This window comes from Eleutherodactylus coqui, chromosome 8 (genome assembly GCF_035609145.1).
Source record: "Eleutherodactylus coqui strain aEleCoq1 chromosome 8, aEleCoq1.hap1, whole genome shotgun sequence".
Classification (NCBI taxonomy): Eukaryota; Metazoa; Chordata; class Amphibia; order Anura; family Eleutherodactylidae; genus Eleutherodactylus; species Eleutherodactylus coqui.
Genome location: NC_089844.1, coordinates 89,560,037 through 89,574,062, shown reverse-complemented (window position 1 = coordinate 89,574,062; position 14,026 = coordinate 89,560,037). Strand labels below are relative to the sequence as shown.

Below are 14,026 nucleotides of genomic sequence, written 5' to 3'. Positions count from 1 at the left end.
GCTAAACAGCAGCAGGAAGAGGTTTAACCCTCAATATCCATAAACAAATGAAACATGAATATTCTGGCAGGTACATTATGTGATCCAAATCTGACATCATGATATCATCCCGGAATCAAACCTGAGAGTTGGAAGAAACTGGCGCCAGCAACACCATGACAACTTCCATATTATGGATGCAGAAATGCAGCTGTAATACACTCATGTCAAACTGCTCTTAGACAAAGCAGTAAACAGGACTAACATATGTGCTTTAGTGAAGCAGAGCTAAAAAGCCAAGTAGGCAATACTGAAGAAATTAAGAAAATAAATAGCAGGTAGGTATTACCAAATTACTAAAGGTCTTGATACATACAGACATTTTGTACATCATCCAAAAATGTACAGAAGGTGGATAAAGGATTTTATTTGCTATAATACAGATTTCTTTCCCCATGGATAATCACTTCCAGTCATAGTCATCATCTCCACCTATCCACACCATTTTCAGCATATTTAACAAGCACCTCCAGAGTTAAGATTCAAAATCATTGTCATATCTGAAGCCTACAATACCTGTTACAGTGGTTGAACCAGAATTTAATGTTAACCCCCATCCATAGGATAGAGGATAACTTGCATATTGGTGGGAATCTCACCACTGAGACCCCAGCCTATCTCAAGAATGGGGGTCTCGTGTCCCCTGTCCTCCTCACTGCTGGGTTATTGCATTTCCAAGAGTAAGAAGGTGACTGAATGGAGCACTACTCGCACAAGCACACCAGAACTCGATTCACTTTCAGTGGGACTGTGCAGGTACCCGAGCTGCACCAGCTAAAGTATTTCCATCAACTCCATTGAAATGAAAGGTGCACCGACTGTGCATGCTCAGCCTGTGCTGCCTTCATGCTGTCGTCACTGCGGTGGGAGAAGTGAACCCCGCAGTAACAGGAGAACGGGATACGGGGGTCCTATTCTGAAGGTTGGCAGGGGTCTCAACCGCACTGATCTGTGGACGGGATAACTTAAAATTCTGGTACAAACCTTTTAAATGGAACCATCTGCTCCAATCTCTAGTACTCTCTTAGCAACCAAAAACTGCTGAAATAATAGACTTGTGTCTCAGCAATCACAAATACTGCCAATCTTTGACTGGAATCACATACTGTATTTTTTGGACCATAAGACTCACTTTTTAGCAAGAACAAATCTTGCTAAAAAGTATGTGCATCTTATACACTGAAGTTCCCCATTCTTTAGGTCCTCCCAAGTGCAGAAGAACACAGTAATAGAGACCAAATCTGGTGTGAATGCCCTTTCTGATGTCATGATCCTGTGACCAATCAGATGCATGGGAGGAGTCATACCAGGCCAGCAAGAGAGCACAGCTGGGTCAGTAAGGATTTCACACTCAATGTAACAGTCATGTATACACTTCAATAAAATCTGAAAGATTCCTGCAGCAGGACTGTGTGTATATATATGTGTATGTATAGCATATCAGAGCTGTGTGAATTTGTGTGTAGCATAGCAGAACTATGTGTATAGTAGAGCTCTGTATGTAGCTTATGAGAACTATAAGGGCAAGTTTACACACAGCAGAATTGTTGTGGAATTTTAGTTGCAAAATATGTACCAAAATTCTGCAACAAAGTAGAGCATAATGTAAGTGAATGGGGTTTTAACAGACACAATCTACTCACAACAGAGAAAATCAGCAGTGGGAAATCGTCATGTTGCAGATTTTCAAATCCACAGCATGCTATGTCTCAGAAAAGTGATGGAATTTCAAAGCCGATTTCATTCACTGCAATGCAGTAAGTGAAAACTCTTAGCAAAAATCCAGATCAAATGAAGTCATAAGCGGATTTTGGTTAGGATTTACATGTAGAAAAATTCTACTATGTCTGCATATACCCTTACAGAAATGGACTGTTGCCTAATTTGCCTGATAAACCCTCCTGAACCTGCCTTAGAATACAAAGAAAGGAGAAGCTACAGTGGACCAACAAAGTTAGTGACATTGATCCCTCCTGTTCTTCAGACCACCAGGAAAGTTTTGATTAGTATAAAATGATTTCCTCTTCTTTGTTGTCTAAATCTGGGGTGCATCTTAGTTTTTGGGGCCCTTTTGGGAGCAGTTTTTTTTATCCAAATCCAGAAATTAATCCAGAAGGAAGGAGAAGTCTTTTTTTTTACTTTATATTTCCAATTCCTTTTAAATCCACTTCTGGCTTTGGCTTAAGAAAAATATCCCAAAAACTGGATGTGTGCTTCAAGCCTTTCTGTCATATTGTCATTTACTAAACATTAACCACTAAAGTCAGCAACTTATAAAAGTGTTACTCCTCAACATACAGTATATGTATGTAAATGTGTGCAAAGTATTGATGATGGGGGGAGGGAGGACAAATATTTTTTGGAACTTTTTATCTATAATCCCATGGAGGAACATTATAGCCAGCTTCTCCTGATAATAAGGAACAAAAGATTATATTCATCTGCACAGCAACGTGAGATAAACTAGACGGTAAGTGTCCCTTTAAGACTAGATCAGGATCAGCACCTCTGAGCTATCCTTAGCTGTCTGCTCTCTGTGGCACGTACAGCATTGAACATTTTAGCAAAATATCTTACATTACTGCTATTTCTATCTAACATTAGTCACCCAGCATGAACAACAAGTCTCAGCATCCTCTGCCTTGGGACACAAAGTACAAACCATATAGTTACATATTTGCACAAGTGCACTTAGTCACAGAACCCAAACGCAATGCAATAGTCTCCTAAATCCTAGCCACGTATGACTGCTTGCTAGATTATGCATTCAAATCAGAGACCCGTGTCACGTTTAACCCTTCAATGAAATAGTAAAAGTTTATAATGTCGGACTAAAAAAGGGTTAATTCCACCAACTTGTGTAATTTCAACAATGCATGTAGAAAAGGAAACCGACTGGAAGCTATACACTTAGCAAAAGGATGAAAGAAGGTGTTTGCTTTGGACAGAGAGCCATATTCGTATATAGCTTTATCTGTGCGTTTTTACCTAGGACTAGAAGGAAATCTGAATTCATGAAACTGGACGATAGATAGATAGATAGATAGATAGATAGATAGATAGATAGATAGATAGAGAAATTATTTATTGTTCCACTATTACAGAGCACATGGATAGCTAATGTAAGAGAGAGAAAGAGAAATACTAAAATACATGTAATTTTGAATTCTCTCTCGGACATAATCGCATGAAATCGTATGAACTGTTATATGCAGCTCATATTGTGAGACTCCTGCATACGTACTAACTAATCGGAGTGCTTATCAGATATGTAGACAGAGTAAAGAGGGAGAGATACCCATATATAAACCTTTCAAAGTATTGAACTTTGGGGTTGAAATTGTCGCATGATGAAACAACCCGAATAATTATAACAGCAGTATAAATAGAGAATGACTCAATCTAGATTATATATCCGGATTATCCTGGATAAATAGACTATTTTGCTCCTGCTTTTAAAATAACAATGCATTTGTGAAGTTTACACTCTGCGCCTATTAAGCCAAACGTCGCGCAGAAAATCGCTACAATGTTTCCATTTATATCGCTGTTATATGAATGTTATCGATGCTACAAAGTAGAAGAAAATAAATGGGGAGGAAACTGTTATTTTCTTTTGATGAACTTTTTTTTTCCGGAAACGTTGATTAGAAGATAAATTACACTTTTCTCATTACAGGACCATGCCGGTAAATATTAGGATTAGGTCTCTACTATTGATCGTTGTAGATAGAATGGGATCAGTGCTGGAGAGAAGGGGGAAAGAGAGAAAAATAGAAGGATCGATAGAGATAGAAATGTTATATAAAGTAATAAAGAGAAATGTAAATAAAGAATAATTTTAAAACAAGCATGTAAAAAATGTAAAGAGATTAGGTAAGATGTCGCATCCGCGGTGTGATTTCCTTCAGTATGTACTTGATTTTTATGACTATTTTTCTATGTCCAGAAAGCAAAAAACAAATAGTAATAATAATTCTAATAATAAAACATATAAAATATTATCATTATCATATATTAATAAATACAAGTATATTAGTATAGTCTTTAGTATCCTAAAAAAGTAGTTTTTTCCATTGCACATCAATTTACCAAAACATGCAATAAAAACATAAAAGAACTAAAATAAAAATTAAAATGAGGGGGAAAAAGAAAATCTACTAGTAGCGGTCAATCTATGGTGTAATTGAAAGTCTTGTAATTTTTCAGAGGGTTCATGCACCGAGAAAGCATAAAAGAATAAAGGAAATGTTTTATTAGAAATATGCTTAATTAAAAGAAAAGAGAATCCGTAATAGAAAATTATAATAAAATATATAAAAATAATAGAATAAAACCTTCCTGACAATTTCATTTTTATCGCTAGTGTTCTGGCTTCTAGAAGAGTTTGTATTGAGAACAACCTGATATTGATAATTATAGAGGTATTAATCCACAATCTTTATAATCTGCTTGTTTCACTGGGAGTAAAAGGACTATTAACAATAAACGACCTATACACGTAGGTAGAGCTTTATTATAATACAAAAGGCTAGTCTCCTATCTATCTATCTATCTATCTATCTCATATCTACGGTATCTTTTTCTCATATATATATCTATCTATTTCTTGTTTGACAGCTAAGAGTAAATACTACGATTAAGAGCTTGCATATCTCGTGTCCCTTTCAAGCACTTCGCCTTACATCCAAACTCACTCAAAGTTTGATGATTAATAGCAATAGATTTTTCATTTTTTTTACAAAATGCTTATTCTATCTATCTATGTATGTATCTATCTATTTTTCTAAAATGCTTTTAAACAAATGTTATACTTTAAGCTACTAGACCTGTTACTGGTATGCGTTTCATTTATGCATAGTATATTATACCTACATTATACCATTGTAAGCGCTATTGTACTGTATAACACATCTTCATGTGTGTTATGCGTATATGCAACCTATGGCAACGTATGGCTTCATATGCAACCTATGGCAACGTCTATATGGCTTCATATGCAACCTATGGCAACGTCTATATGGTTTCATATGCAACCTATGGTAACGTCTATATGGCTTCATATGCAACTTATGGCAACGTCTCTACTACGAAAATACATCTACTTACATTATAAATAACTGATGCCCCTACTTTAAACTTAAAGTATTTATCTAGCTATGCATCTATTTAATTCATATCTATCTAACTACAGTTCATACCACGTGACATAAGAAGGAGAATACTAGAGCTGATGTCAGTATTACAATTTTTTTTACTTTCCAAACAATAAAATAATAATATATTAACTGACAATTTCTGAGACAATCATAATAAAAAAAACGAAATCCAAAGTGCTCATCATCAGTCATTTCCAGGGGGACGAGGGGGGTGCTCTGTACTGATGTCCCTGGAAGAGGAAGAGGAAGCTGCTGCTGCTGCATGCAAGTTCAATTTAAGAAGCCTTAAGACAACTGAAGAAAGGAGAACTAAGAGACTGTAGAAATGGTGTATTAACATCAACAGTACATACAACACGTACAAACAAGGAATGTGTACACACATGGTGTCCTCTGTCGTCGTCATCATCTCATCGGGGTGGAGCGATAATACATGTGCCTACTTTATAACTACCAGTCTTTATAAAATCTAGCAGACTACATAGTGTCTGAATACTATTTATATATTATAGGCATTACTGGGTGAGCAATTGCCTATAGGTTCCTTGTGTTTCCCGATGTATAAACATGCTTTTACCTTTGTATGCAATAGTTTTATTTCTCATATGTTTTTTTTGCAAACACAAATTGTCATAAATAGGCACAAAAATGATTAAAAATAGCTAAACTGTATCTTATACATGTACAAGCCTTATTATTATGATGATTTGTTTGTATCCTTCATGCCATCCACTGAACATGTATGTCACAATATATTACAGCTTTTCAGAGTCTCTTTAAGGAGGGGTGGGGGATGGGCTTGGTCACCTTAATACTATTGACTGAGGTCATTCCTAGAGATGTTTTTTGTTTTTGTTTATTTATTTTTTATTCATAATCGTTCCTCTAATGGTGAATTGCTTTTTGTCCTTCGATCCTGAAGTGCCCCCCTTCCTCTGTGATAGGCAAGACATGCCACCACTAGTCACTGTTGACACCTGCACACCAAGTGCATGTGGTTTAGTAGAGTCCTCTTGGTCTGGAAATGAATAAAGTTCATTGAAATGTCTTATTTAAAAAGGTAATGTGTCCAAAAAGAGCTTGTCAATGATAGCTGGTGGTGGCACCAGGTCCTCCAGTTTTAGGTAGAAGATACGTTGCAGCCCCTGTGTGCAAAGGGTTCTGAGTTCTGGTAGTTTCCCCAAAAGTTTGGACAGGTAGTTCGGACGATTTAGCCCCCCATTGTTAAATGTTACATGGTCCTTTAAGCAATTTACAATCTTGTTCTGAAGTTCTTCTACTCTTTTTGGTTCCTTCAAGCCATGTCTCTCTGCAGGAGAAAAACAGCGTATTAGTTATCGCATACACAAGGTTATTGTATATCGTCGCTTATATCATGCATAGGACTGGGCATCCTCACCTGTCACCATGGCCAGTGCAGCAATACATGAAAAGGCTGAAATGTCAATATTCATACTCTGCAAGTTGGAGGAGAACTCAACGATGGAATCAATCCATTCCCCAAAGCCACGAACACATTGCAACCTATGGAAAACTGCCCCATTGCAGAAGATGAGTTTGCCCTCAGATGGGTTAGACCTAGAATTAATTAAAGGAATTAATTAGTATCAATGTAATAAATGGCCCTTTAAAAGACTTCTAATTACCGCAAAGCCAATAAAATGCAAATCAATTGACCTTGAACGAGGGGTTGCTTATATAACAATTAAATCTTAATTTGGCCATAATTACCTGTATGCTAATCTTAAAACAAAGAGTTCTAGGAAAGCTGATTCAAAGAGAAGATCTTGGTCTTGTTTGTGCAGCTCGGAAAAGCCCGGGATTTTTTCAGCCCAACCTCTGATGATCTCCATAGAGCCAGTAAGTAGGTCATAAAATTGTTGTATGTGTTGAGTGTCGTCTCCGTTCATTTGGAACTCGGGGTTTGCTTGAAACTATAAAAAGTAAACAGATTAATCCAGAAATACCATGAAAACTGCAGCATAATAAGTCATGAAATAATTAACTGCATAATATTACCGGGAGATGCTTTGATATGAATTAAATTCTATTCTGAACCAAATTGGATGCAATCAAGTAAAGATATCCTCTGAGAATATACATTTCTGTGTGAAATAAACGTGTAGTGTTGTGCTTTTATAAACAGAGGATACTATATGTATTTATCAAAATGGAGGATTTGTCGGGTCAAGATTGAAGGTTGAAGGCCGCAAATAGACATTGTCCTACTATGTGCAGAAAAGTAAGGTGTAAATTGTCATAGTGTGTGCAGAAGGGTAAGATGTGAAGTAAATAACCAGAAAGGAATTATATTAGTCTAGAAAAACGACATAAGGTTTTTCTGTATTGGTCAGGAATATTGGCGGATTATGGGGTTCACATAAAGACGTCTGAGACGATCTTCTGCACAGATTCCCACTAAAGGAATTAGACTCATTGTGGAATTCGTTTGCATCCTAATATTGACGGCAGATTTGGGGTTACATTTTATTAAAGTTGATATTACAAATTGGGGTTGATACAGTACATTGGGTGACCCCAAAAAGGCTGAGCTCTTCAGCTAGTACTCCAACTTACCCTGGAATAGTCCAGGCTGCTCATAGCCGGGTTGGAATCGACGTGGGCTCTCACTAGGGCACTGATCAAACTCACCGGGGGGCTAGGGGGCGACGGCTCCTGGGGACTCTTGGGTTTAGATGGTAAGCGACCTCTCCGACCTTTTAGACTGTCTGTGCGAACCACTGCATGTAAATACAAGATGAGGACGTTAATATGCTTTACCCACACACATTCCGGGCACACAGTGCACTCTGCTTCATGACAAAGACCTCTTCACTCCGGCCTGACCGCTTATACTATAGGAACAATGCAGGAATCATCACTACTGGTGCCCAGGACATTCCCTGGCATCAAGTCCTCTCCAAAGCCTCTGCCCCCAACACACAGCACGGGTACATATATATCTACTGCTTAAAATACTGGTCATAGAAAACAAGTTATCCCGCTTACACTATCTATCTATCTATCTATCTATCTATCTATCTATCTATCTATCTATCTATCTATCTATCTATCTATCTATCTCAACTTCTAGCTAATTTTGCACGGATGTAATCTGCTTAGTTCTTAAAGCTGTGTACCGCAAATGTCTGTCTGTCTATCTATGTATCTATTTCACAAACACACACAACACACATAATAGTACAGATACAAAGCAAATAAACTTTGATATACACACACACACACACACACACACATACACACATATATTTATACACTAACTTTATGACGTACATACACACACACAAAGGCATGATAATATAAGATACAAAACAAACTTTGCGATGTACACTTTTACATAGCTTCATCTACCTATTCTAATTACACTCCATTTAACTCTCCATTAATTATCTATTTTTTCTATCTATATATCTATCTACTATTATTAATTGGTGTATCTACTGCCCAGTATCTACCTACTTATGTTGTTAGAAAATATACGGTATATGTATAAATTAGACTCTGTACCTTCTTTGACCATCCCAACTGCAAGGCACTTCTGGAAACGACAGTACTGACACCTATTTCTACGTCGTTTGTCAACCGGACAATTTTTATTTGCTAAACAAACATATTTGGCATTTTTCTGCACAGTGCGCTGCAAGAAAGAGAAGAAAGAGGGACAGAGGGTGAATCCATGGGATCTGCTCGTTCTCCTGTGTGATGATGTGTGTGGAAGGGACATTGAGTAGCATTAACATTCAGCCACAGAGCTGTGTTTTATATTCCAAGAAGACAAGGAGTAAATACAGATCCGTGGCCATTCATATTATTTACATCCCTCAGAGACGTCTCTATTTCACATGATAAGATTATTCAATCAGGACGCTGAAATAAAGAGATCACTTAATTTTACCATAGGGAATTCTGTTCCACTTGGTTAGTTAAGACACGGTTCTCTGTCCTAACCAATTTAGATCTGAAGCTGCTTGGAACACAAATAGATATGTGGTACCAAACAAAAGCAAGAGGATACAATGCGCATAGACTTTACAGCCTTGAACGATCCTCGATGTTTGCCTTTCCTTTACTTCATAAAGATGACACTTTGTATTGAAACTGTCTCAATCCCCCAAACTATTGCTGAACACAATATTAATTAGCATTATTGTAAAATGTTTCTATATCCTCGACCACTTAAATAATTGTCGCAACATATAAATGGCTGATACATTGTTGCGACTTGATGTGGAAATTTCATAAAGATGACAGTTTCTCTTCCAGCTGTTTCAATCCTCAAACTACTGCTGACCACAGACATAATTAACAATATTGCAAAATGTTTTTTATATCCTTGACCACGTAATTGCAACATTAAGTGGTTGATACATTTCTGCGACTTGATGTGGGAACGTCATAGCAGAACATTAGTTTGCTCTGATTTCTTGCACATTTAAAATGTGCTTTCTTGTAAAAATCAACCTGAAGTATCTAATGAACCTGGTACTAACCTTGAAAAATCCTTTGCATCCTTCACAAGTACGAACTCCATAATGTTGGCAGGCAGCATTGTCTCCACAGACTGCGCAGAGACCCTCGTTGGACGGGGAACCTCTGGATGGAGGTGAAGGAACTTGACTGTCAATTAGTTGGGAAGCATGCCCAAGTTGAAGTCCAGGGAAGCCCATGGCTGCCTGTTTTCTGATGGGGTTAGGAATAGCAAAAGTCTGTCCGTCCACTATATGATGGGCTCCCGATGTTTCGGGGTTCATAGATACATGGTGGCCATCAAACCTCATTTGACAACTAGACACTGGTGTCCCAGGTGGAGACTGCTTGAAAGAGAACAAGGAGAGTCTGGAGACAGGACCTTTCCTCTGGTCAATCATGTGGGTGGTGGCCACATAGTTTTGATGGAAGCTGTGAAGGGATCCAGGGTCATCCCACATTGGACTATGCTGGACAGGGAAACCTGGAGTGTTTGAACTTGGGGGTGAAGAAGATTTGTAGTAGACTGAGCCTGAATGTGGCATCATCTCATCGGATTGGGGTGGGAGGTGGCTGTGCTGTTGATAGCTGTGCATCTGAATATCTTCAACTTTTATTGAAGACTGTTGACCAGAGATTGGCATTTGGTACAAGCAAGGTGGCTTGACGTCGTAGCTTGAGTTGTAGTTGTCCATAAAGGTACTGAAGCTGGGGAGAGAAGTGGTGGCAGTGATTTCAGTGTTGGTCAGGTCCATGCTAAACTTGACAAACTCTGGAGTTAAGAAATCGGAGCTGTATTCTCCTGTAGAGTGGTAACTGTAGCTCTGGGAAGCTGGGCTGGCTCCTTGTGGCGATGACCCATACTGAGCCTGAACACAGGGCATGGCTGGAAATGAAACAATTAAATAGATACCCAAACTGTTTCAACTGAACACTTCTCCAAAGACTGGAGTATTGTTTCATTAACCCCCAAACTTTTGCAAAGTCAATGGAAAACCAATATATTCTACTCCCTCCCCCCAACCTTCCCAAAAGATTTGGGGTACACATGCATGCTTGAAAGCTGACTATAACCCCATCTGAGTACTAGAAGCTGTTATAACTTACTATAAACTGTTATTACCTGCCAGTATACAGTACTGTGTAAAAGTTTTAGGCAAGTGTGAAAAAAATGCTGCAAAGCAAGAATATTTTTTTTCAAAAATATAAGGCATTCTGATTGACTCCCATTTTTTCCAGCAGCAGGAAAATGACCCCAAACATACAGCCAATGTCAGTAAGAACTATCTTCAGCATAAAGAAGAACAAGGAGTCCTGGAAGTGATGATATGGCCCCCACAGAGAAGATCTGTGCATAGTTCTCCAACATGTCTAGAACAACCTCTCTGCCAAGTTTCTTCAAAACCTGTGTGCAGGTGTACCTAGAAGAATTGATGCTGCTTTGAAGGCACAGGGCGGTAACATCAAATATTGATTTGATTCTCTTTTGTTCATTCACTGTACATTTTGTTAATTGACAAAAATAAACAATTAACATTTCTATTTTTAAAAGCATTCTTGCTTTGCAGCATTTTTTTCCACACCTACCTAAAACCTGTACACAGTACTTTATTCTGGGATATGTAGTGCTATACCAAATAAAGTCCCACCTGTTACTCAGAAGATGCAAACTACTAAAAAAGTCAATTTATTCTATGACAACCAGGTGTCAATATATATTTAAACAGCAACTTAGTAGCTATATATTATAACTATTCAATCAATCAAAGGTAATTGTAATTCTATCTCTATGACAAGACCATATAGAAAAAATATGCGAAGCCCCCCAAACCCGACCCATAATAAACTGAACAAACCTTCAGCCGGGCTGCGGGCGTTTTCGATGTAAGTAAAGGATGACAGTGTTGTAATTCTTGTTGGCAAAATTTCCAAGATATAAAAATGTTCAGTTTAGAAGGACCCACTTATCAGCATAGGGATCTGCAAGTAAAATAAACCATATATTACATATAATAGGCAGTAAGTGGAATCACAACAGGATAATACACATATAATGCACATACATTATGAATTCCATAGGGCAAAATGATGATTGGAAGTAACTTGTATGGTGTACTTGAGTCATTGATGAAATCCCTAACTTTGGTCACTCACTATAAATCACTGTAGGTTCACTAGACTATGTTGAGTCATTTCACTTTTCATAGTGGGTGTATACTTTATGAAATAGCAATCAATTACTGACAACTATGACAGGCATTTAAATGGTGACAGGACACAAATCTTACTCTTAGGCCTAGCACCTGTCACATGGATTCATTATTTCTGATTACCTACATGTCATATTAAAAATCCACCCTAAATATTTCCTTGTATATTTATATGACAATCATCAATATACAAGAAAAATAGAAGAAATTAAATGTGACAATAGCAACTTCTAGCTACAAGCCATGTATTAATATAATATAGACATAATATAGCAGGTGTGTGACAAATCTACACACCAGATGCTTAGTATATAGACCAGAATTAAAAGGAAAGGACACCTCAGATAAAAAAGGATAATGGCAAAATAGCACTACATTGTATCAAGACACCCTGTCCAATTCCATATTAATTAGTTTGCATCACCTCTTTCAGCTGATGGCCCCATGTACAGTAACTAGGAAACCAGAACATCACCTCCTCCAGAGCTAGCAGCTTACAGGGCAACTACACCCCAGAAAGCATCAGAGGATAGAAAGAGATAAATTGATAGATAGGAGATAGATAGATAGATAGATAGATAGATAGATAGATAGATAGATAGATAGATAGATATGAGATAGATAGATAGATAGATAGATCGATCTACATCACTACTGCTAAAAAGCACATGGAAAATATCAATGAACACTTCTCTGTCATCTATCTATGCATCTATCAACATTGCAGCATAGCAGGCAGAACTAGATAGACATAGAGTATTTCATATCTATCTACCTATCTATCTATCTATCTATCTATCTATCTATCTAATATCTATCATAACTTCCATAGAACATATGGTGACCTATATAGTGCAACTTTACTTTTTCTCCACAACACATGGTGTAACAGATACATAGATAACACACAGATGATACATAGATAGACAGAAAGATAAGACAGGTAGATAGATAGATAGATAGATAGATAGATAGATAGATAGATAGATAGATAGATCATCTACATCAGTGCTTCTAAAGAGCACATGGAAAATACCAATGAATACTTCTCAGTCATCTATCTATTTATCTATCATAACTTCCATAGAACATATGGTGTCCTATACAGTGAAACTTTACTTTTTCTGCACAACACATGGTGTGATACATAGGTATGAAACAGATAAATTATAGATAGATATGAGATAGATAGATAGATAGATAGATAGATAGATAGATAGATAGATAGATAGATAGATAGATAGATAGATGAAACATCTCCATCTTCACCATCTATCGTTAAACACTAACTACTTTCCTTCAGCCCGGGACACGACACTCAGGTCCTTTGACAAGTGACCAAGTTTGAATATTGCGCTATAGTAGAGTAATGCAATAAACATCAGTGATGTAATTCTCCATTAAAAATCTCCGAATCTCCCTGACATGCCTCTATCACCCATCAGATGTCCTATAGGGAGCAGCTATATGTATGGCACTAGCTGCTGTCTTCTTCCTGAGTATGGGGATGGATGCGAGGAGCCGGCACTTACTTGCAGGCAGTGCTGTGGAGCTGCTCTATGCCTCCAGCTGTGCGGCGCCGCTGCTGCTGCTGTACATCCCTGTGCTGCTGTGGCCGGAGTTGCTGGCGGAGCAGTGATCGCTCCCGCAATGTGCCTTTGTTTATGTGGCTCAGTATTCCTCAGCGCTCACTCTACAAGCCGCTAACGTCAGCACCCGGCAGCCAATCAGCGCAGTCCCGTCCTGCTCCGTCTGTGCTGTTGGCCCCGTTCTGGCTTTTGGTAAATTTCCGATGTGACGTCACGCAGTGAGCAGGGTTTAAGGTGGGAGCGAGTTGGGTTCTCACTTTCTGTGGAGCCTTCCTAGTGGGGGCAACCCCAGGAAACTGTGTGTATATATGTATGTGCATATATAGTGTGGGTGTGAGGGTGGATATATAACTGTGTGCACTGCAACTCGTGCAAAGCTTCCCACACTGAAGTGTCTATACACTCTCATACAGAATACTCGCGAGCACAATACTCATGCATAGGCAGACACACATACATATATGTATGCACACATACACTCACATACTCATATATGCACATACATGAACAGTAGTTTATATATATATATATATATTACACA

At 38.0% G+C, this 14,026-nt stretch overlaps 1 protein-coding gene across 3 annotated transcripts; it reads right to left on the bottom strand.

Annotated features, from left to right (window-relative positions):
* Positions 1-5,273: 5,273 nt before the first annotated feature.
* Positions 5,274-13,563, bottom strand: NR4A2 (nuclear receptor subfamily 4 group A member 2). Of its 3 annotated transcripts, none has more exons than XM_066576008.1 (8): positions 13,429-13,563; positions 11,543-11,666; positions 9,710-10,572; positions 8,727-8,856; positions 7,776-7,939; positions 6,930-7,132; positions 6,598-6,776; positions 5,274-6,507 (listed from the first exon to the last, which is right to left on the bottom strand). In XM_066576008.1, the coding sequence occupies exons 3-8, from the start codon at positions 10,568-10,570 to the stop codon at positions 6,251-6,253; spliced, it is 1,794 nt and encodes a 597-aa protein (XP_066432105.1). In that variant the 5' UTR covers positions 10,571-10,572; positions 11,543-11,666; positions 13,429-13,563; the 3' UTR covers positions 5,274-6,250. The 3 variants fall into 3 exon arrangements, with proteins under 3 accessions (XP_066432105.1, XP_066432107.1, XP_066432108.1); XM_066576010.1 differs by having other exon boundaries at positions 7,851-7,939; XM_066576011.1 differs by having other exon boundaries at positions 9,710-10,394.
* Between the last annotated feature and the right edge of the window lie 463 nt (positions 13,564-14,026).

Coding starts and splice junctions, on each gene's coding strand:
- NR4A2 (XM_066576008.1), bottom strand. CDS start 10,570: ATGCCCTGTGTTCAGGCTCAGTATGGGTCATCGCCACAAGGAGCCAGC. Junction 7,940..8,726: donor AGTTGGGATGGTCAAAGAAG/GTACAGAGTCTA, acceptor ATTTACATGCAG/TGGTTCGCACAGACAGTCTA. Junction 6,777..6,929: donor GTTTTAAGATTAGCATACAG/GTAATTATGGCC, acceptor AATTAATTCTAG/GTCTAACCCATCTGAGGGCA.